Source organism: Coccomyxa subellipsoidea (genome assembly GCF_000258705.1).
Source record: "Coccomyxa subellipsoidea C-169, whole genome shotgun sequence".
In the NCBI taxonomy this organism is placed as follows: Eukaryota; Viridiplantae; Chlorophyta; class Trebouxiophyceae; family Coccomyxaceae; genus Coccomyxa; species Coccomyxa subellipsoidea.
In genome coordinates, this window is record NW_005178024.1 from 1,257,053 (window position 1) to 1,279,647 (window position 22,595).

At 51.9% G+C, this 22,595-nt stretch overlaps 5 protein-coding genes across 5 annotated transcripts; 2 read left to right on the forward strand and 3 right to left on the reverse strand.

The window, feature by feature from the left end:
- Positions 1-873: 873 nt before the first annotated feature.
- Positions 874-9,815, forward strand: COCSUDRAFT_31297 (calcium-translocating P-type ATPase; the record flags this gene model as incomplete). The annotated part of the gene is made up of 18 exons (XM_005643979.1): positions 874-1,167; positions 1,356-1,458; positions 1,645-1,925; positions 2,265-2,455; positions 2,681-2,821; positions 2,987-3,081; positions 3,217-3,353; positions 3,509-3,724; positions 4,073-4,318; positions 4,593-4,784; positions 5,088-5,253; positions 5,601-5,849; positions 5,983-6,134; positions 7,223-7,306; positions 7,426-7,536; positions 7,778-7,908; positions 8,207-8,409; positions 8,715-9,815. The coding sequence occupies 17 exons, from the start codon at positions 874-876 to the stop codon at positions 8,388-8,390; spliced, it is 2,973 nt and encodes a 990-aa protein (XP_005644036.1). The 3' UTR covers positions 8,391-8,409; positions 8,715-9,815.
- A 250-nt stretch (positions 9,816-10,065) lies between these two features.
- On the reverse strand, positions 10,066-12,307 carry COCSUDRAFT_25926 (hypothetical protein). The gene is made up of 7 exons (XM_005643980.1): positions 12,038-12,307; positions 11,622-11,748; positions 11,428-11,476; positions 11,207-11,305; positions 10,993-11,055; positions 10,825-10,894; positions 10,066-10,723 (listed from the first exon to the last, which is right to left on the reverse strand). Exons 1-7 carry the CDS (start codon positions 12,136-12,138, stop codon positions 10,669-10,671), a joined length of 564 nt encoding a protein of 187 aa, XP_005644037.1. The 5' UTR covers positions 12,139-12,307; the 3' UTR covers positions 10,066-10,668.
- A 1,063-nt stretch (positions 12,308-13,370) lies between these two features.
- Positions 13,371-17,438, reverse strand: COCSUDRAFT_67919 (mitochondrial carrier; the record flags this gene model as incomplete). The annotated part of the gene is made up of 9 exons (XM_005643981.1): positions 17,366-17,438; positions 17,098-17,205; positions 16,898-16,987; positions 16,700-16,807; positions 14,434-14,527; positions 14,072-14,325; positions 13,769-13,952; positions 13,534-13,652; positions 13,371-13,427 (listed from the first exon to the last, which is right to left on the reverse strand). The coding sequence occupies exons 1-9, from the start codon at positions 17,411-17,413 to the stop codon at positions 13,371-13,373; spliced, it is 1,062 nt and encodes a 353-aa protein (XP_005644038.1). The 5' UTR covers positions 17,414-17,438.
- A 948-nt stretch (positions 17,439-18,386) lies between these two features.
- Positions 18,387-19,307, forward strand: COCSUDRAFT_19805 (UPF0016-domain-containing protein; the record flags this gene model as incomplete). The annotated part of the gene is made up of 4 exons (XM_005643982.1): positions 18,387-18,542; positions 18,633-18,749; positions 18,847-18,928; positions 19,027-19,307. Coding segments are annotated over 4 exons (636 nt in total), but the record flags the coding sequence as incomplete, so codon positions are not given.
- Positions 19,308-20,296: 989 nt separating this feature from the next.
- On the reverse strand, positions 20,297-22,563 carry COCSUDRAFT_31305 (hypothetical protein; the record flags this gene model as incomplete). Its single annotated transcript, XM_005643983.1, has 8 exons — positions 22,422-22,563; positions 22,217-22,257; positions 21,747-22,051; positions 21,394-21,576; positions 21,108-21,280; positions 20,808-20,973; positions 20,572-20,685; positions 20,297-20,467 (listed from the first exon to the last, which is right to left on the reverse strand). Exons 1-8 carry the CDS (start codon positions 22,442-22,444, stop codon positions 20,297-20,299), a joined length of 1,176 nt encoding a protein of 391 aa, XP_005644040.1. The 5' UTR covers positions 22,445-22,563.
- Positions 22,564-22,595: the final 32 nt, after the last annotated feature.

Here is a 22,595-nt window from a genome sequence, read left to right on the forward strand (position 1 = left end):
GCATTACCACCGCAGCGTCCTAGTCGGCCCCACATGCATAAAGGCCTGTAGCGGTCGCGACGTCGATGAAGCCGCTATATAGCTAGCTAGCGACAAGCGCCGGCGCTGGCCAGCTGCGCATGCATGCATATGCGGCGCTGGCTGTGCGGCTTCATGTGAGGAAGCTTAAACAGAAAAATATTTTTCCAGTGCAGTGCAGTGCAGCCAAGAAAGAGCAGCTCCTTCCCCTGCTTTCCCCCTTCCTTCCCTTCGGCTTCCGACTCTCGGAGGGGACGCCGCCCAATCCACGCCCGCGGAAAGCTGGCTCAGAATAGCAATGGTCTTCGAATACATCGAGTCAACGAGGCGATTGCGCCATTCAATCGCTAGATCTGATCTTAGTTGGTGCTATCCATAGCAGTGCGCTGCGCGAGGTGGCTTCAGGATCGCTTTTGAGGACCTTCTGGCATCCTTTGTCATGCTCGGCTGACGGCTGAGGGCGTCCGAAAGAACGACGGGCGGATAGGAAACTTGGTTGGGGGCTTTTATTTAGTGTAGGAGGAGAATTCGCATGGGCAAAGCGGCCAAAGATGGTCCAGCTGAGGCTGTCGAGTTCCCCAGCAACGTCTATGGAATATTTCCAAAAGCCCTGAGCGAACTCAGTGAGGTTAGTTATTTTACAGAATCCTTAAACTTGACAAAAAATCGCAGCTTGCGAAGTTCCAACTCCATCTGGTGTGTGATTTGCTGCTGTGGCCTCCAGAGGCAGCCCTATCTTTGCAGGAGGAATATTTTAAGTCGATAGATGAGAAGCTTCATTTCTAGTCTTTCATCATGCTATTATGGTCGATCTAATACAGACAAACAATCTTTGCCCTTTGTGGGATCATTCTCATGCATGATTTATACTCAGCTTCTGCCTGCTCCAAGCTGGCTTCCTGGTTCCTGCAGCACAAGGACACCGAGGGATTGGAGAAGCTTGGAGGCCCTGAGGGCCTGGCCAAGGCTCTGAGAACAGACCTGGATGAAGGTCTCAACCCTGAAGCAACAGATGACACCGCCATCCAGCGGCGAAGGCAGCTGTTTGGGGCCAACAAGTTTCCACAGGTCCCCCTGAAGTCCTTCTTTGCGCTGCTATGGGGCAACCTCTCCGACAAAATCCTCATCCTGTTGATGGTTGCGGCCACGGTGCGTCCCTCTATCAATTCTGCAAGATTTCCTAGCATGACCACCTTTTGTGAGGCCCTCCTCTAGCGGAGAAACTCTCAAATGGTTGCTGTGTCTCTTTCGCCCTCACCTGTGCATTGCGAGCGTTCTATGTCCTTTAAAACATTGGTGTGCACAGTTGGCAATGAGCTGCATCTTGTCTTGCGCAGATATCGACCGTCCTAGGAGCTGCATTGCCTGAGGAGAGAGCGCAGAGCGGCTGGACTGAGGGAGTAGCTATTTGGGTTGCCGTCATAGTTGTGAGCCTTGTTGGTGCGTTTTCCTTATTTCTGATCTCTCAACACTCCCTCTTGTTCGCATCCTCTGGACACTTGAAGGGTGAAGGATCAGGTTATCTCATGCATTTGCATATTTCGCTTTCTAAATGGAGCTAAGAGCAGCTTCCCAAGCGGGTAGATCTGTGATCTGCGCTCATTCCTCTGTGCATGCTCTGTGCAGCCACGGGGAATGATTACCAGAAGGACCTGCAGTTCCGCAAGATCAACTCGCAGAAGAACAGCATCGAGGTGGCCGTGGTGCGCGGGGGCACGCAGACCATGGCCAAGAACACAGACATCGTCGTGGGAGACATCATGCTGCTCAACACCGGCGACAAGATCATCGCCGATGGCATAGTCACAGACTCCCACGGCCTCGTCATCGACGAAGCTTCCCTCACTGGCGAGTCCGACCCCATGCACAAAGGCGACAAGGACCGCTGGTGCCGCTCCGGCACACAGGTGACTGCCCTATCTTGCACCTTGCCACTAACCCAGGTCTGCACCTACAACAGGGCAATCAGGTGCAATGCAATCAGGTGCAGAGCAGACGCAAACATAGTGCCCCACTAAAAGTGCAACTGCTGCCTTTCATAGATCAGTCCGTGCTTGACTTGCATCTGATTGCACTGTACACTGCTTCTGGAGATGTCTTCTCTCCAAAATCAGTACAGTAGTGCAATTGGGTGTAATGCAACATATGTGCAACATTCTCTTCCCCTCTGACAATGATTTGTTGGGGCTGCAAAGTTTCATAGCTGCGGGAATCTCTTGGAAGGTGATCGAGATGGATGGGTGCAGGTGACTGAGGGCAGCGGGAAGATGCTGGTGGTGGCGGTGGGCACTGAGAGCGAGTGGGGCCGCACCATGGCGCTGGTGGCCACCGAGGCATCGCCCACCCCCCTGCAGGATTCCCTGGGCGTCCTGGCCACTGCCATCGGAAAGATCGGTCTCACCGTCGGTGTTGTCTGCTTCGTCGTCCTCTTTGTCAGGTGTGCAGGCCTGATTCAAGCACTGAGATCACCTTTCCTGCATGCTTCATCCGTGTGTCACAGCCATCTGCATATGACGCAGAAAGAGCAGTTTGATGAAGTTGACACACCGCAGCCTCGGAACACGCACATATTTGAGCCTTCCTGTATGCTCTATCTCTGGGTTGCAGCCATCTGCGCATCATGGATGAAGGACAGTCTGGTAAGAAGTTGTGTGGCGTGCAGGTGGCTCGTCCAGAACAAGGGCTTCCCTGTCGACCAGATCAGCGAGGGTCCCCTGGCCTTCTTCATCTTTGGTGTCACCATCGTGGTCGTGGCTGTGCCTGAAGGCTTGCCGCTGGCTGTCACCATCTCCCTGGCATACAGGTGTGTGCAAATTTTGGTATGTTTGAAGGAATGCGTTTAAAGGACAGGAGATTTGGAAGGTATCATTTGCGGGGTTCATGCTTCAGGTAAGCTGCATTGTGGCTTGATGTGCCATGTAAAAGTTAATGTGTTGAAGGGTCTGACGGAGGGTGTTCTCTGGTGCAGCATGAAGAAGATGATGAAGGACAACAACTTTGTGAGGGTGCTGGCTGCTTGTGAGACCATGGGCGGCGCGACTGCCATCTGCTCTGACAAGACAGGTGTGGCCCTGTTGCTTGCCGCACCGGAAAGAAATTCCTTTTCCTCGTCTCAGCCGATCAGTGAGCTTTGTGCTTTTATTTCTGCTACCATGTCATGCACCAGCCATTTTGATGGGGCGCTTGTGGATGCAACAGGCACGCTGACGGAGAACCGCATGACCGTGGTAGCTGGCTGGTTTGCTGGCAAGATCTGGCCTTCCCCTCCGCCCCTGGAGGAGCTCCCGGAGACCCTCCAAGCAGACATCAAGATGAATTCAGCCCTCAACTCCAAGGTCAGTATGCAGCTCCAAAGAGTGCCACACAGCATTTCAGTCCTTGATCATGCTTGCTAGATGAGCCATTCCTGCTCAGGAAGAGGGCAAAATGGAAGTCAGCGCACCTGGTTCATGGCCACCTGATTTCTGAAGGGTATGCGTGTGTGGGGCAGGCATTTCTGATTGAGCATGATGAGAATGCGGTGGAGTTTGCCGGCAACCGCACGGAGTGCGCGCTGCTGATGCTGCTGCGCGGCTGGGGCATCAAGTACGACGCCATTCGCGCCGAGCACAAGAGCAACATCTTCCACGTCTACAATTTCACCTCAGAGCGCAAAATGGCCTCCATGATCGTGCGCACACCCGAGGGCCTGCGCCTCTACAACAAGGTGACCTACCCTTCCCTGGCCTTGCATGAGCACCTGCAATTGCTTGAAGCCAAGCAAGCAGCTCATGTTCATGTACAGCTAGCTGGCATGCCTCCTTATGGTTCAGGGACCTCCTTAACGAAGGACAAAGGAGTCTGTTGTTTGCCGGCACGTCATGTGAGACATCGCAGACATCCCTGGCCTGTCCTATCAGTTGCCTTCATGTGTTGCCAGTCAAGCACGCACCTCAGGGTCCAGTGGATCACAGACACAAACTTGAGGATCATGATATGACTTCTCTGAGCCTGAAGATGCCTATGGAGATTGCCAAGATGGCCCTTTTTGTGAAATCGACGTGGCGGGTGGCAGGGCGCGGCGGAGATAGTGCTGCGGCGTTGCGTGAGCGTGATGGATCCCAGCGGCAACGTGGTCCCACTGGAGGACGCGATGCGCGCCGTGCTGGAGGAGACTGTGACGACCATGGCATCAACCGGGCTGCGCACGCTCTGCCTCACCAAGCGCGACATCGACGAGTCACTCGCTGACGGCCAGCCTGAGTTCTGGGAGAACCCGCCTGATGACAACCTCACCCTCTGCTGCATCGTCGGTATCAAGGTGAGCCCCCGCCTCTCTCTTCCTTGGCTCCTGACTCTGCTCTTACTTCAGACTCATGTAGCAACTCTCATTTAGCAGTATGACTCCTCCGTCGGAACTGTCTCAGAAGTGTATGACGGGACATGCATGCAAAGGATGGGTAAATTTGTGCTTTTGGAGCCATGGCATGGATTGAAGCAGCCTGTGACGAGCATTTGCAGAGGCACCCATGGAATGCCTCGTAGCCAGCACTGAGAGGGATTAATCTGAGGATTTTGGGATTTCTGGGGTGCAGGACCCGGTGCGCAAGGAGGTGCCGGGGGCGGTGGCGACGTGTCAGCGCGCAGGCATCATGGTGCGCATGGTGACTGGGGACAACATCCACACCGCCAAGCACATCGCGCGCGAGTGCGGCATTCTTACTGACGGCGGCACGGCGATGGAGGGGCCCGTCTTCCGCTCCATGCCCGAAGAGGACCTCATCCCCGTCCTGCCCAAGCTCCAGGCACGCTGTCTGTCGTTCTGTATTTGTACCTACACTTACCGCCCTTCGGTGGCAGGCTCTAGCGCGTCTGGAGGAGTGATAGGCGCCCCACTGAATAATGATGGGGCATGATGGAGTCACTATGACTTGGAGAATCTCTGCTGCCTCTGCTGTTTAGGCCACTCCATAGCAAGCATAAGTACAGGTGCTTAAGGCTCAGGAGCGCAGCTTCTTGCTCTGTCATCCTTTTGTAGAGATGTGCATGCTTCAGTAATGGTCAAAAGTTGGGAGGGCGGGTTGGCTGAGATGGTGGAGATCGTGCAGGTGCTGGCGCGGAGTTCGCCGCAGGACAAATATGTGCTGGTGAAGCTGCTGAAGAAGCTGGGCGAGATCGTGGCGGTGACGGGCGACGGCACCAACGACGCCCCCGCCCTCAAGGAGTCCGATGTGGGCCTTGCCATGGGCATTGCCGGTAAAGCTCTACTCCGCTGCAATTTCTTCATTCACCATGCCAGCAGAGAAGTAGTGAAGTGGCTCTCTTAATGCATCTCCAGGCGGCTGCATTTTGTTGCCTGCAAAGCTGGTAATGCAGGTGCAATAGGCTGCAAAGCCGGCCGTCTCAGCCCCAAAGAAAGAAAGAAAGAAAGAGACAACGCACGACCTGGGAACTCCGTGGGAGACCCAGCATGCCCCACATGATTGTCCTTCCACTGCTTGTTGGATGTTTGGTCACTGCAACAATGTCAGAGATATCCCACGATATCAGAAAAAGCAAGAGCTGGTGCCTGATATTGTGGAGTTGATGTTGTGCCTGATCAGGCACGGAGGTGGCGAAGGAGGCGGCAGACATCGTGATCTTGGACGACAATTTCTCGTCCATCGTTAAGTCGGTGCTGTGGGGCCGCTCCGTGTTCGGCAACATCCGCAAGTTCCTGCAATTCCAGCTCACTGTCAACTTTGTGGCGCTTGTCGTGGCCTTCATCGCCGCCATCACCAGCGGAGAAACGCCCCTCAACGTGCTCCAGCTGCTGTGGGTCAACCTCATCATGGACGCCCTAGGCGCTCTCGGTGAGCCCTTCGTTGGATGCCAGACTGATGTGCTATTTCATGAAAGGTTGATGAACCTCAAACCTCTCTGCTGAAGTCCATTGAAACAATAGTGCACGAGGCTGACCGGGCGCATGCGGGTGTGCGTGTTCAGCGCTGGCGACGGAGCCGCCGACGCCGGGGCTGCTGCTGGAGAAGCCGCACGGGCGCGACGAGCAGCTGATCAGCCCCAAGATGTGGAAGCACATCCTGGCCCAGGGCTTCTACCAGCTCTTCTGGCTCTTCCTCATCTTCTACGGCGCCCCCGTTCACCTGCCCGCCTTCAAGGTGCCCCTTTTGCACCATTTCTCCATGCTCCAGGTTGTGCCTGGCACGGTAGTGCTGTTGAGCAGACCACTCTCTTCTGCAAGTCCTGTCGCATGGGCCATTTCCTTTCAAGGAGTACACATGGGATGTTATCGCACACTCTGTGACCAGCTTGGCATGCTCACAAGCGCTGCAGTGCAAGTCATGCTGTGTGGGGCCTCCTGCTTCTGAGGACCATAGGGGCGAGCCTGAATCTTGGTGTATTCCCGCTGTGCAGCTGTCGTCGGAGTGCGTGACCTACCAGAGCCTGGAGACGTCCGGCCTGAACCTGACGGCGATCAACCCGGCCCTGGCCGCGCCCTGGACTTTCCCGCCCGGCCCCTCGTACGGCATGCCGGACACCGCGCGCTGCACCAAGGGCCCCTGCGTCAACGCCTGCTGCACCACCAACCCCGCCACCGGCTTCTGCGTCGACAACCTCATCTCCCAGGGCGGCCTCTACTACCCCTGTGAGCCCCCCCCATCTACTACCCCATGGCCCCGTTGTCACATGAATACTGTACAACAGGACAACTCCATAATACAGTGATGGAGTCACAATTCCCAATGCATGCGCTGCAAAAAAAGGCCCAGATACTGGGTCATGAGGCTGCCCACTTGGGAATACGCCGAATGGTAATTCAGAAACTGGGTAATGTTGCTAATGAAGTTATTGTAACACAATGAATAACGCTTGGGAGCGGCGGGAAAGTATGTCGTCAGGGGGGGTGGTTGAGTGTGGGGGCATGCATCGCAGATGAGAAGCCCCTGTGCGGCCTGTCTGCTGTGGACCCTGGCGTGCAGCCGGTGTGCACGCGCATGCGCGTGAAAAACATGAAGTCCAACTTCTGCCAGAACCAGCCCGACCCCAACAGCTGCGACCGCCTGTGGCAGTTCAACGACCTGGACAATAAGGTGTGCTTGCTGGCAGATGCTGTCTCTGTCTTTGTCCTTAGCTTTGCGCTAGTGGTGTCTGAAGGAATGTTCTATAAGTGAGGTTGATAGATCCTAAGTGGTGGCTTTCGGTGAAATTCTGGCTATGTGCGCAGGCTGACCACCAATACAAGGAGCGCCATTCGTACGACCTCAGGAAAACCAACTCCATCGTCTTCAATGCCTTTATCTTCATGCAGGTACGTTCTCTGCCATCTGAGGCGGTTGGATCAATCTAACAGTAGGCACCATCTCTTGTTGCGCCTTTGTGGCAGTGACTTGTCATTTCGTTCTGACGCTGGTTGTGGTTGCGCTGCAGCTTGTCAACCAAATCAATGCCAGGAAGATCAACGACGAGCTGAACGTGTTCAAAGGCATCTTCCACGCGCCCATGTTCCTGTACATCTACGCCATTGAAATCATCCTTCAGGTCAGTCCAAGCCTCCATGCGCAGCTCCATTGAGACCCTTGGTTTATGAGTCATGGCAAAGACCCCTAAGTCTCAGTGTGGATTTCCATTGAGTTCATGGTTCATGACATATGCCCTACTTTCATTGACATCTGTATATGCTTTTGAGTTGCTTGCTGGCCCCAGTATAGTGCCTATTTGTCATGGTGATGCACAGCCTTGACATTGAGGAGCCACCAAGCTGAATGAGTGTGGCATGCAGGTCATCATCATGGTGACGCCCATCAACAGATTCTTCCGGGTGTCAACCCAGAACTGGCAGGAGTGGCTCTTCGCCATCGCCCTTGGAGCAGGGGCACTCCCTGTCGCCCTCCTCACCAAGCTGCTCACACGGTGTGACACCAATCTTACATTTGCTCTTCATGCATCATGCACAGGGTGTACTAAAGACTACTAAGACTACTGTAGTCTTTAGTACCCCCTGTCATGCACAGCTACTATGTAATGTTGCTGTCTGAATGTGCCTTGCAGAAGCTGTGCAGATGCGGGGACTGAATGTGGTTTAGTCACAAATCAGGAGCGTGGCTCCACGCACAACCTGCAGCTTATGTATCCCGTTGGGAAAAGAGTGTGGCTCCCGTCCCTTGCGCGCAGAGACTTTGAGACTGAGCGCCCAGATGTCCCCTTGCAGAGCATTTGCCCCGATGGGCTCGTGGCTCATGCAGAGGCCCACGGCGGTCGCTGCAAAGCACAGCCTCGGTCGCCGCCGGAGACACCTGCAGGGCGCCAAGTGGTGCCCCTGCATGAAGCCCCCTCCGATCCGCCTTGACAGGGCAAGCCACGAGGAGATCAAACCTGCCCCCACCACGGCCTGAACGGCCCTTCCCCCCTGTGGTATGCTGCGCGCAGCGCCCTCCCCGCTGCATTCCCTCCCTCCCCACAGCACTGCTGCTGCTGCACCCTTGCCTGCCGCTGCATGCACCTCGCTGGCCAGCATCCATCCCTTCCCTGCCCATGCACCCTGCCTGGAGCATCCCATCCCTGCCTTGGCGCGCACTCCTGCCTGGCTGCCTGCATGCATGCATTGCATAGCATGACAGTCGCATCCTCTCATTCCCATGGTTGCTGTCTCCACGACCGCACCGGCCCCGAGGTCCTGATCAGACGGCGCCTGACTCGCGGGGTTGCCTCTGGCGCAGGGACGAGGCGGGCCTGCCGCGAGTGACGTTCCGGCGGCCGGGGCGGCGTGGCAGCACGGGGCTGGCCTCGCAATACAGCCTGGAGCGCAGCCGCACGCTCAAGGCGGCGCCCAGCAAGGGCGGCAAGCGCGTTAGCAGCGGCCCCTCCGGCATGTACACCGAGCACATCCACTGGGCGCGCACCATGTCGAAGCAGCCCGCCTCCGCTGCCGGCACCGGGGCCGGCCGCGCACAGGCGGAGGCCAAGCAGCCCACCTCGCCCACAGCAGACACCTACCCCATCCTCAGCTGGACCGCCTGAGGCTGCTGATGCTTGGGTGCTGGCTCGGGACACTCTCTTGCCGGAGCATTATTGATTGCAGAACTGAGATGCGCAAGAGGCAGGGGCTGAGCTTGGCAGACGGGTTGTTTAGGGCAATTCTCAGAAGGATGCAGAAGTAGCTGCATGACACAGCAGCCATTACGCATGCTTGATTGATCGTTATAGAATTTACAATGCTGCCCTGTCCTTCACCGGGCAAGAAGTCATCCAAATATAGTGCTGCGTTTGCTGGGCTTGTCTTCCAAACGTGGCAGCTTTTGGCGAAAAGTCCTTGGAATTTGTTTTTTCATCCTGCTCTTAATCAAATGCTCATGGGTGTGTCTTTTCCGCCCCAGGGAGAGGGAATTAAGCCTGACTCTCAGGGCGGCAGCATTCTGCCTGGCGCAGTGTCTCTCAAGGTCAACAACCTACCAGTATTGGGAAGTGTGTGGGATGGTCAAGTGCTGTGGTCTGTCAGGTTCTGCTGGCGGAATCTTGAAGTCTTGTCTGCAGTGAAGACCCATGGAAGTTTGCAGGGCCGCTGCCCGTGGCTGCTGGCTCCTGGTGCATTGCTGAAGTAGGCGAGGAAGAGGGACACAGTGTGTGTTTATTTCTTATTGCTGAAGTGATTAACCTTCTACATGATCATGAAGGCATTCGTACTCTTGTGAGAGGCAACAACCTTAGGATTGTGGCATTATTGTTGCACAGATGTCTGCTGTCTTTTGCTGCGCTATTGCCCCACCAAGTATCTTATAACAGAAGTATGCACAGGATTGTAATTAATTGATGAATTGATCAAAGTCTCAATTGGATCTTGTCTCTGTTGCCATGTCAGGGCATGCACACCTTACCAGTGACCTTGGAAAATCAACAGTCAGTAACTGGTGGTCATGCATTGCGCATGGAAAGTTTCCCTCATGAAATCAGTGGCTCCGTGCACACACACAAAATCCAGAAGTGGTACCAGGACCGGTCTGCAGCAGATGATGGTGAGCATAGGGTTGCTTACATGCAGGCTCATGTCCACAGGCAACAAAGCGGGCCTTTGCATGGAGCTATCATTACAAGTGGCAGCATCCTCAAAAGCTGCTGCAGCCTATGCATATGCTGTGTCACTTTTGCAGTCCCAAATATACACTGAGAAAGATACTGTTTGCTGTACTGCAAGCCCAGTGGGCATCACACGGGCCCATCCCTGAGTTCTTCACCCCTCTGCCAAATGCTCATGACCGGCATCAAACCGACATGCCTCTCAATGCCAGATCAGCAGTGCATGCTGCTATTGCAATAAATATTGTTAAGTAGATCGTGCAAAATAGAAAGCCTGGGAATTCTAAAAGGGCTGATGAGCAGTCCATAAGAAGTACACACCAAATATGTACCTGTTCCCAGTATTCATTCGACCCCACTAGGAGTCCGGGACGATTGGCAAAGCAATGATCCAAAAAACTGAGAGACCCTACATTTCTACACCTAAAATGAGCCGCACAAACTGGGTCCCTTTATTATACAAAATACAGCAATAGAGTCAGATGACAGGCAGTTGGGATTGCAGCCACAGCCTGCTGAGCAATCACTTCAGGCAGTCGCTACCATTCTGAGACTTATTAACGTACATGTACATTTTCAACCTTGTCAGCAACAAGCCGTTCACAGGAGCTCCTCAAAGGATAGCTTTGTGGCACAAATGGGACAGGTTTCTGACCTGTGAACAGCAACACAATCCTGAGTTTACATGCACCTTGTTTACCACTGTCGAACGAAGCTTTAGACAAGAATCTGTCCATGTAGGCACACACAGCTTACCTTTCCAGCCATTCGTAAATGCAGGCCAAATGGAAATGGTGCTGGCAACTCGTCCAGATTTTCGGGTTTTCTGCAAGACACATGGCTCCCATCATGTCTAAGAAAGAAGGTCTAAATGATGATCTAAATGATGAAATTGTATGGGATGTGGGACTCAATCAAGCTCACCTGTAGTGTAGCCCTCTAAGCAGGTTGAACAGATATCCTCATCCTCAGATACCAAGGACGCAGCTGCATCAAGCAACCAAAATATGTCAGCAATGAATGGGTCTATTTGCTATCTACATCACAAGACATGCCTGCAAAGAGGCTTGCACATGATCAGGCTGTCTGGCATTATTTTGGCTGAATTATCAGTCACAAAGGGGCTAAAGCAGCTCACCAGAAGCTGCCCTGCTGCCCTTGATTCCCTTTTTGGCGTCTTGGAGATTGCTGTGTAGCCCATGCAAGCCCTCCTTGCTGCCATCAGTCCTCGCTCCTTCTGGCAAACACTTAGTATTTCATTCCAACTTCATCCATGCTGGAAATATTGCAGAAACATGAAATGGACCGTTCACGGGCTTTTCAGAGGAGTATCCTTTGATTCATGCACAGCAAAGCTACCTCTCAGGGCATGAGATGTGCTCTGTGAGTCTCCCTCTCTTGGCCGTCCCTGCAAACAAATGGCATTCTCATGACAGGGGTCCTCGTCATCCTGAGTCACATATGGTGTGCGTGACAGGGTTATAGCAGAAAGCACCGAGAGTGTTGATACTTTCCAACTTCAACTGGTCAGAATTGAAAGAGCAATCACATGCCTTGGGCAGAAGAGCTCCCCTCTGATCAGGACTGCGGCTGGCTAGTAAAGGGGTGGGTGATGTGCCCTCCGCTGCCCCTGCTTGTACGATTTCTGCATCTTCGCTGCGTGATCCAGTAGCTGAATACCTGTTACAGGACAATTTTCCTGGATTATGTGCACTGAGGCAAGAAAATCTCAAGGCAAGGTGACCTGTACCCGAAGACCAAGCAATGGTCTTGCCATGACAATATCATCACAGTGATGGTCAGTTCATTCATCCATAAGTGCCACACCAATTAAAAATCGCCAAAGACGAACCTTATTGTCGTAGGTGTACTTCGCTAGTACAGGCAGGATGACCTTGGAAATATTGTCAACTGGCATGACAACGGTTCCAAGGATACCTTGTGACACTTCAGATTAACAGTGGCTTACCCAGCATTATCTCGCAGACCGCAGAATTGCAGAAGCTTCACCAGTATAGTGAGGCACCCAGGGCATGAGGCAGTCCTCTCTTCGTCCCCCCACCGCGGCATAATTGAGGACGCAGATGTCAAAAACAAACTTTCAGGGTTCTGACTTCCATAAAACTTCCATGACCATAAAGACTATGGATTCGCGGTACTTGATGCAGGTTCCAGGATTGATGGCGAGCAATACGTTGGAATCGACCCTTGCATCAATCTTTGATTATAATGCAGATCGAGTCTATTCAGGGTGAGCATCAAGTGCGAAAGGCGCATATCAGTGCTGATCTTTGGACATTCGCATCAACAAAGGATGTCTGCAAGGTTGCCTGTTCAGGCCACCTTGTGAGTCACAAGTCGTGACAGGTGCCAGCATGTGCCCATTGTGTAAGTTTGACCACAAGGCAGTGCTACCCATTCTTCATGCCGTTATTCTCAAGAATTGAGACTCAAGTTATCCTGATAGCATGTATAGCTAGTCAACGTGAACATTACTAATTACTAGAAGTGCTCCTGGGCGGGTGCCGTCACTGCCAGTGGCAGCTGCCGTGGTTACTTATGTTACAGCTACTACTCGTAGCTGCAGCTGACAGCTGTCATGAGCCGTACTGTACAGCCTGTACAGCTGCCAGCACATGTGGTAATTCTCTCCAGCTGGCTTATACTAGAGATGGAAATGGACCCAAGTGCACGGACAGTCACACAGTCACACGTCAGTACGGTACTGACGTCGAGGAATCCAGCAAACGCAGCCATTACATACATGTGCTGACATCATCACTGAAGTCACTTTGGCATCCCTACTAGGTAGTATAGTCCATGATTGATGTACACACAGCATGTGGCAATTTCTGCATGCTGGTGCTTGGCAGTCTGGTAGGCTGCAACAAGTGGCCACACTGAAACGTGCCATACTCAATCAAATTTACGGATCATAGTGATTCGAGCTGCAGAGACCGCAGATCTTGTGTGCTGCCCACTCTCATGATGAGGGCAGATCATCCCGGACCAATGCAAAGCCCAGTGCAGCCATTCCTCTGCCAGACACCTCAATCCACCTCAGGAGTCTGTGATTTTATTAGAATCAAAATAAACCTTACTAAAACTAAGATTTCAAGCCCTTCGCTTATAAAGATGGTCAACCATGAAGCGACGCCAGAGCGGGCATCCAAAACTGTGGCTCTCAGTAAAATCTCCTACGCTATGAGCTACCGTATGTCCTAGCGTGGCGCTTTGCCCAAGCAGGCAGAACAAAATTTGCAGCGGTGCTCGGGTGAGATGGACAGATTCCCAGCGCTGCCTCAGAGAGACGACAAGCCTGAGGCTCTCCTGAGCTGTTCCATGACCACAAAGATCACCTGCGCCATCAGGTGTTCACTTTTGAGACGTCGAGCAACAGCGTCACATTGGAAGGTACAGGCATTGGAAACAGGATTTAAAAGACAGACTGGGCATGCGCATCACCATTGTTTGGGGGCCCAGCCTGATGTACTGTGCCGTCCACCCTTTCAAGAGGCCCATGGGTCCGTCCTCCTTCACAATAGTGGACGCGCAGTGCAGCACCGATGTATACCTCTTGCCGCCTGCGATCATTTGTTTCAGTGAGCCAGTACCACAACATGAAAGGGGCAGTAGCACCAAACTTACAAGTTGCTTGTGTGATTGTGCTTTGCAGCACTGACGATATAGGGTGGCTTACCGACAAACATGTTTGTCTTGACAAGATCTACAGGAGCTGTGATTGTGGTTGTCGCCAGCCCAGTGAGCATGCTAGCTCCAAAGTGCGTGCCGACATTGTCGCTCATCCCTGTCTGGCGCATCCACCACTGCTTTGCCAGATCATAGGAAGCGCACTGGGTCGCAGTGAGCGCAGCAGCGCGGATCTGCACCAGCACAAACTTGTCTTCAGCATATGTCCAGTGACTCGCCTTCCTCATCACTGGAACAAGGTTGCAAGTTGATGGGATGCCGCCAGTAGTACTAGGCATCCCAGAAGGCGCACCACTGAAGGCGTAGTCCCAGTCCACAGCCCTGATACGCCCTGCTCCTTCACCACGTGCCGCACCACCGCCGCCCCATTCTTGAAGGGGGAGTCCCTGGCCTGCAGCCTGGTCTTAATAAGATCGATGGGATTCGTCGCCGCCGCTGCAAAGGAGCCGCTCAAGCAGCCTGCCAGTATGTTGCGCAACACACTGTTGTTGGTTTCGTCGCCTCCTAGTGCTGTTTTAATGGGACCGTATGTGCCCAATCGGGCACCTGCGACAAACAAAGCACGACATGAATAGGTGAGCTAGGTAGCACATCGGTAAACTGCACCAGGCATCTAATTCAAAGCACTGGATCCAGACGGTGGGAGTGGGCTACCTCCGTAGAATAGACCCCTCGAAATAGCGGGAGTCAGTCCACTGTACAGCGCAAAGAATCCCTCTTGACGCACGATATTGACAGTTGTAGCGAACTGCGACCAGGACGTGGCATTGGCATCAGCTCATGCTCGTTGGACCCTCATAATGCAAGTTGCTTGGTTCCACCCTTCATTCTCTTCTTATTGCGGCTCAGACATTGTAATGAACTCCTTCACAGCAGATGTATAATCAAGATGGCTTGTAAGCTTTCAGTTGATCACGTACCAGACCAGGTGCTGCAGCTCTGGAAGAAAAGCTAGCTGCTTGCGTCTGCAATCGGACCTTTAAGACATCTGCACAACTCAGCAATATTCAGGCCGCTCAGAAAAAACCTTTTAATATATTTGATCACTATGGTAAGGTCTTGTGAGACACACTGCTGCAGCAGAACAGGAAAAAAGAAACTGATGTTTCTTAAAGTAATACCTAGAGGAAGTGTGACGAAATTGGCGCAGCCTACGATCAACCATTTCACGTCAGATGAGAGGTAGGCCCCAGGGATGCCTTACAAAAAATCGGAATGCATGGTTACATGGGCAAGCGCAGGTGCACAGAAAATAATATATGAAGTACGGCAATAGCTCACCTACACTGATTCCGCTTGTAAGAAATTCAGCAAGGAGAGTGTCACCAAGCGTCATCGACAGACACCCTGCAAGCTAACACTTTTCGCCCACAGCGCCCCTTTCTAACAGAGAAGGAATCACCAATGCTCTCACATGGTTGCAAGATTGAATAAAGACTAGTGCTTTGAGTAATGGGCTCTCTTTGAGAGGTTTCTTATCAAGATGATGACGAGGACAATTGCCTGATTGGGCTGCATGCATATGCACTACATGCACCCCTGAGACTTGCGATCCTATGACGTTTTGCATAGTCTTTGGTGTAATACGACCTGCCTTGCATGTCCAGCACCCTCCTTCGTTCTATCCGATCATGCCTCGCCGCGTCCAGGTCCCAAAAAGGCAGTGCCTGGAGGAGCAGAAGGTACCACTGATAGCTAGTCTGGCAGAGCACAGCTGCCGGGCACAAGTACACGTGACCCGTGTCACGGGTGTGAGTCACTCGGTGGTCCGCCGCGCCACCATATCAACGCTACCTGCTGAATCAACTAGAAGACCCAAGACAAAGCAACACTGGAGATTCCATCGGCTTGCATGCATTCCGGCCTAGAATACCATGCTATGAGTGCGCATTCATTTCAACTAGTGGGCTAGCTAGCTTCAAGCAAGGTGGCACAACTTGATAGGACATCATCTTTGTCCACGCAACAAGACTATCTTCCATCAGTAGAGACTTCCATCATTACAATCCTGGGTCAGAACATGGTGTTTGCCAGACGCTGCCGCAATCAAGATCATGATGACGTCGGGGCCCAGCTCAGCTGGGGCCCTGCGCCAACCATCCATGACATTGCTTTTTGACAGACACAGCAAGCAGGAGGCAACATACAAGTGTGCAGCATCAGTGTATAGATTAATCTGCCCAATGTTAGTAGCTTATACTTTTGCACAACATGGACATGCAAAGCAACAGATCGATAGGGACTCCCATGACCTCGAAAGGCTGCTCATGACGAGTGGTGTGCTTGGCCTAATCAATGCACGTGCATCTCCACAGCGCCAATTTTTCAGTGGTGCAGACTGCACAGCCCCAAGCTTGCTGCTCTGCGCCATGTAGCTTCTTGAAACCACTGCCGCCATGCAGATCCTTGGATTGCTCACGGTCTATGACCCCTGGAACTTGCAGTCCGGGAAAGCCTCCTGGACTTCTTGCAAGGTGTGCTTCTTCTCCTCGTCTTGCCAGTAGTTGATCACTTCTGTGGTCTTGTTTAGCAGCAACACCTTGTCCCTGTGGAATGCAAGCCCTTGAAAAAAAAACGAGAATAAAATTCTGTGAACCTCGTCCACCGGGCATCAGATGTTGACAAACTTGAACAAGAATCTTATAAGGGCCTTAACCTCATGCATCACACGTTGACACACTTGTACAGGAATCTCATAAGGGCCTCTACCTTTCTGAGACCCACGGCCTGCTCTCCAAGGCTGACTTCAACTCCTCCCAAGCGTCTTTACGCGGCCAGAAGAAGTACTCTGTGAGGGGGCTTCTCTGATTCTGTGACGCGGCATCAGAGACGCATGTCAGATAAATATGGGCAGCACCGCCTTAAATGCAGGCTCTCTCTGGGTATACTAATGCTCAGATCAGGATCGGAAAATGCCCACCTCTCCAAAGACCTGATCCGCTGACACCGCGATGTTTTTCTCCAGCCACAAGAAGTTCAGCGCATACGAAGCAGGGTTTGGAAGAGTGCTCTCCGCTGGGGCTGAAACCTGCGCACAGGACCACAGGCTTGTGAGATATTGTGAAGCCAGCAGGAATCAGTGTCACAATGTGTGTTTCTTCAGGACCAGCAGCAGCACCTGTGATGCCTCACTGGCTGACTCAGCTGTAGGCTCTGCGGACACAACCTCCTCTGCTGGTGGCTGTGTTGCCTCTGCTGCTTCATCAATCTGCATGCACAGGCAAAAAATAATGACTAACAGTGCTTCGTTGCCTGAACATTGGTGTCCTCTGACAAAATTTACAATACAGAAGACACGGTAGACTCAGAGAGACTCACGCTGGCTACACACAGAGGCTGCTTTCTGGAGGACACCGGCACAGCAAGCTTGGTACTCCTTCCAGCCCAGGCAACTCGGCCTGTCTTATTGAGAGAACGGGACGCAAGCTGCACAAACCAACTTTTCCTTGAGGGCATTCAAGTAAATTTCAAGCAAAAAAAAAGCAAGATCATGAAGTAATACGACAAGGTCAGATCTTGTCTCCACAGGGACAAAGGAAGCAGCACCACAAGGATGCTTCGCAGTATAGAATAATTGGCAGGATACCTGAATGGGCCTGACTGATGCCTGCAAGGCCACACATCGGGAGGCCATCTCGGACAAGTGTTCTTGTTTCTTTATATCTTGGAATAAAGACAATTCAATCTCTCGGCAGGCGCCGCTTGTGGATAAACGAGGGTTTCCCATATCCCCGTAAACAAGCGTTAATAAAGTATAAAAAGGGATAATCGATGAACGTCCTTCGTTTCCCATCAAATTTGTCTTCTTTTCTTGACGACTTATGGTCAGATTTGGACAGTCATACTTCCCATCGTGAAGATGATGTTTTTGTAAAGAAGCAGCTTTGCAGATACCGTAGGAGGACAGGACACGATGCTGGTGCCTAATGTGCACGTTTATGGGCAACATGGGCACCTAATGGGGATGGGGACGCTTTTGAGGTCATCCAGGGAGTGTCACACTGCAAAATATGTACCTAGCAGATCTGTACACCTGCGAAAGGCAAGGCATCATCGGCTCCGGGGGCAGCTTCCAGTTAGAGCAGCATCAGTTGCAGAAGGCAGATGCTGGACGCATTCTGCCTGTCAGAGAGACACACCATCTGGATTGCACCGATATATGTCAGAAAATGGTTTGAAGGTGAGGCATTGGAACACAATTGTACCCCACACAACCATAGTCTCGATATGCTGTGAACACATGTGAAGTGACTTATTACTAGAATATATAACAAGCCTAGAAAGCTTATCGAGCGTGATGGCATGAACGGCGATGTTTTGGATCTTGAACACACCTCTCGAACTGGACAATTCTTGACACAGGTTCTGTCTCATGCCTGTTTGGCTAGTAGTCTGCTTGTGGCGCTACCTGCCCATGCTGGCGTCCCCACAGATGTAGTTGCCAATATAGCAACCACCATTCCAGGCAAATCCCAACACATAAACATCACTTCTCCTTGACTTGAAGATCCTGCCTTCCATGTTGAAATAGTCTGGTTACATAGACTTGGACTGCAAGGAAAGTCACTGGTGTGTGTTGAGATGCAGGTGTCGTTGGAGATGACACATTCAGGGAAGGGGTTGTTTCCGGTTTTCTTCTCATTCTATTTTCAGAGCTGGGTGATAAGACATTCTTCATTGCCCTGCTTCTCGCTCTCAGAAAGTCCCAGGGGCTCGTCTTTGCAGGAACATTCGGGGCCCTTGCAGTCATGACAGTCATCTCAGTAAGTGATTCTCCCACACTTGTCATCCTTGAGGGTTTGTCATCCTGCATAAGGAACACTTCAGAAGCAATGTTGGAATGGTGCTTGCAGGTAGCGTTGGGCCAGGTCTTGCACCAACTGGATGAGCTGTTGCCAGCCAACAGCCTCCCTTTGGACGACATCTTTGCAGCAGCACTTCTTGTATTCTTTGGGGTGAAAACGCTGCTGGTAAGCACCTTGCTTTGTTTCATTCTGGCATTGCTCTGCGCCATCACACCAAATGGATTCACCAATCTGCGATCATGAGCATTTCTTTCTTTTGCAGGATGCCCAGGATGCCGATGAAAGTGCAGCCGGCGAGAGAGATGAAGCTGAAAAGGAAGTTGGCAGCCTTGGAAACGGTGTGTGTCCTTCTCCTGGCATGGATGGGGCATACATTAGGTTATGCTGATGCTTCTTTGCTCACGGAAGATGATCATGGATGCTTATCATGCGTGCTTGTGAGCAGGCGAGGCCCTCGGATTCGTGCTGTCCACATTTGCACTGGTCTTTGCTGCTGAATGGGGCGACAAGTCATTCCTGGCCACAATTGCGCTGGCGGCTGCCTCCTCGCCGGCAGGAGTGGTGTTGGGGGCCGTGGGGGGCCATGGAGTGGCAACAGGCATTGCTGTGCTCGGTGGTTCCTACCTCAGCCGTTTTGTGTCAGAGAAAGCCGTGCAGTATCTGGGTGGCACCCTCTTTCTGGTTTTCGCTGCCGCCACCGTCGTCGATATTTTTGCTAAGTGAGTTCAATGGACAGCCCTCCACTGACGCCTATTCGTGTAACATTTTTGGGGCTCAGAGCCTTAGTCAGCCTAGTATGTAGGTTACATTCTGCACATGAGCAGATGAGAGAAGAGAAATCCATAGACACGTCCCCAATAATCTAATGGCAAGGAAGTGCGCTGTAGTCAAACACCTGCTGAAGTCAAACTCTCAGAACATACTTCAATTGAGCCAGAGATATAGCTCGGGCATGCGCAATTGTGAATTTTTTCAAGACTAATGTGTGTACTATTGTTGGAATGAACCCCCCGGACAACAGTCTCAGTGACATTCACAATTTGTTCTATGCTGTGTTCTATGCACAGTAGAATGCTTCAATGAAGACCAGACATAATATTGTTCTTCCAAATCAATCAGGGTTTACAACGACCTGTGGACCGAACTGCATCAGTCTCTGGATCCCTCTGATTCGTTTGCACCCCCTTTGATCTAAATGCCGTACTGCAAATTCTCAATTGGACTCATGAAAACAAAAGGCTGGCTTTTAGAAATTGAATCCTGTCCAATTCTAGTCTCTCAAAAAAAGAAAACAACAGCACTTCAGAGCACCTCATGCGGATGAGGGTCCTTCGCAAGAGATACACCCACCCACATCTGCAGGGTTGAAGAATACAGTACCGTAATTGCGGTTATTTCACGTCCACTCCCTTGAGGTTTAAAGTCTTCTCAATAATTCTGAGTCACCCTGCACTCTCACATAAGCACCAAGCAGGTTGATTTGCAGGCCTGGCAGCTATGCTGTCAAATTCATGAGTTGCCTGCTGCCCACTGCCTAGCACCAAGTGGCGTTCCAAAGAATTCACAGACCCAACGCCCAGTGTATTTCACCCTCTCATTATACTCATCCTTTTGGCTGAAATATTGGACACTTGTCTTCTCCTGCACCCAGTAGCAACTTCCCTGTCCTTGTCCCAATAGCAATGCGAGCCTCCAGCCATACAGCAATATAGTCAGCACAAGAAAGGAATCAGGAGGTACTCGGCATAAAACAATTTCCACGTGAACATGTAACACTTATATATGGCTGAGCTGCTGTTGAGGTCGGTCCGTTTGGCACGCCATAATAGCAACAGTCCCATGAGCGTGTGTGCTGCAACAGTGACCGCCTTGCTCCACATGACCTGCACAGATTGTATGTCAGCTAGACATTGTCTTATCAACCTGTACAAGCCAAGCTGGAATATTAAGAGATAATCTGACAATCTGCAGAACAGGAGAATGGTACCGGTGACATCAGGCCCACGCCAATGGCACCAGCATATGCAACCTCCATGAGGACGATGCATGTCCAGAACACTGTCTCAACGCCAGCTCGCACACTCAGTGTCCGCACACCCTCCTGCAAAGAGCAGAGAAATTGCACCTGTTCAAAAATCCTGCCCTTTGACATTGCGCTCCCCCGAACAAAACACCTGAGGTCTTCAGGATAAAGGCTTCATCGGGGAGCAGGCAGACTCACACCTGTGCATCGCCCTTCACGTCTGGAATGTCTTTGAAAAGGGCGATCACGATCGAGAAGAAGAGCATGAAGGATATGGCAAAGATGAGGGGGCGAGTCAGTGCCACTGTCTGTGCTCCCAGTGCCGTCTTCATGTGAAAGAAGAACCCCAGCTGCACCATGACTGCCCTGTGAACCACCCAATCATGCTTCTCAATAGGGGCTTATTAAGTTCTGTGTCTTGGCATGAGCTTAGTCTCCTAAGAAATGTAACCGCCAGTCTTCCTGTCGATTGCACAACGTGCATGTATCTGGAAATGCACCTGACTGCCAGGATGCAGGCAGCTGCAATCACAGGGTATTGTTTCCATCTCAGGAAGGGCAGGTCTGTGGAGTACGCAATGCCGAGCAGCAGACTCCCTACAAGGGTGGCTAGCAATGGTGGAGAATTTGTCAGAAATCCCATCACAAGCGCCAAGCTGCCAGTCCCCACAACCTGTGACAGTTGCACATGATACTGCGATCAGGCAAGATAAGGAATCAGGCTGCTTTGCAGAGAAAGAAATGATCAGCGGCTTTGCAAGTGGAGGCAGTGGAAGGACAACATACCAGTGCAATGCCGGTCCTCATGGAAAACTCCCCTGAGGCCAGGGGCAGGTAGGGCTTATTGATTTTGTCGATGGGCACATCAAAGATCTGATTTAGCCCAACTATGGAGACATTCATCAGCAGCGCTGGAACAAGCGCCTGGAGCAAGACAATGAACGCTTGTCCTGTCCATCCAGTGGGCCCCTGCATGCAGTCCACACTGCCAGCATTAAGAAAGGAATTGAAAAATCTTATCACTGATACAATGCATCAGCGCAGCAGTGGGACAGCAAGAGGAATATTGTATACTTGTATTGCATGCATTGCGATGTATGTGCGATAATGCAGATATTCCATCCTGAATGAAGGCTCACCACAGCTAGCGCTGACACTGAACACACGCTGATGAAGGTGCCCAACATGGTGTGGGGCCGCGAGAAGCGGTACAGAGCATCCAGCTTCTGAGGCGCCTCAGCAAGGCCTTCTTCCAAAGGTAGTGACACGCCGGCATCCTCGTGCACCACCAAGTGACGATTTATAGCTGTGCATGAGATATTCTGCCTCCTCGTCCTTAGATTCGCTGCATGCTGTGAGGCCTGCTGTGATCTTTTCTGCTGTTGAAATAGGTGGGCATTGCTGAGATGGCGAGCAGGACAGAATTTCGCCTGCCACTGGGGGTCTGCACACAAAAGAAGGCAACTTTAAATTGGGAAAGTACAAAGAACCTTGCAGGGCATCGTCAGAATGCGTAAAGGCAGCACACGATTATAGGTTCAATCGCTTTTGGGACACCATTTCTCTATAGACCGCAATACAGAGCTGCAGCAATCTAAAACAACTCTACCTGATAACCGATTATCTAGCCTTCCACAGTTATTTGCAGGCCTGCACATGACAAAAGGAAACCAGATCAAGGATCAACACACAATATGCATGCCATCCGCTTCGACAAGCGCATTCGACGAGAGGACAATCCGGGGGTATCCTCTGAGCGCCGGTTCATTGTAAGGAAAAGTGACTTCCACAGATTGCCGTCTACAATCACGCACCCCTTCACCCGCAGCGAGAGCATACTGGCGCTCTTGGCCCGCTTGAACACTGCTGATTGCTACACGCATGAGCGCGAGATATCCATCTGAGCAGACTTATACACTTCGTATGATCGCATTATTTTGCCCAAGCGGCATGTCGACTGACCCAAGACACAGATTTGGTGGAATTTT

Bases quoted from the DNA above. Each gene is read 5' to 3' on its own strand.
- COCSUDRAFT_25926 (XM_005643980.1), bottom strand. From the start codon at position 12,138: ATGCCGCGGTGGGGGGACGAAGAGAGGACTGCCTCATGCCCTGGGTGC. The intron at 11,477-11,621 runs GCATGTGATTGC...ATTTGTTTGCAG, and splicing joins GGGGAGCTCTTCTGCCCAAG to GGACGGCCAAGAGAGGGAGA. The intron at 11,306-11,427 runs GTAGCTTTGCTG...AGTGTTTGCCAG, and splicing joins CACATCTCATGCCCTGAGAG to AAGGAGCGAGGACTGATGGC.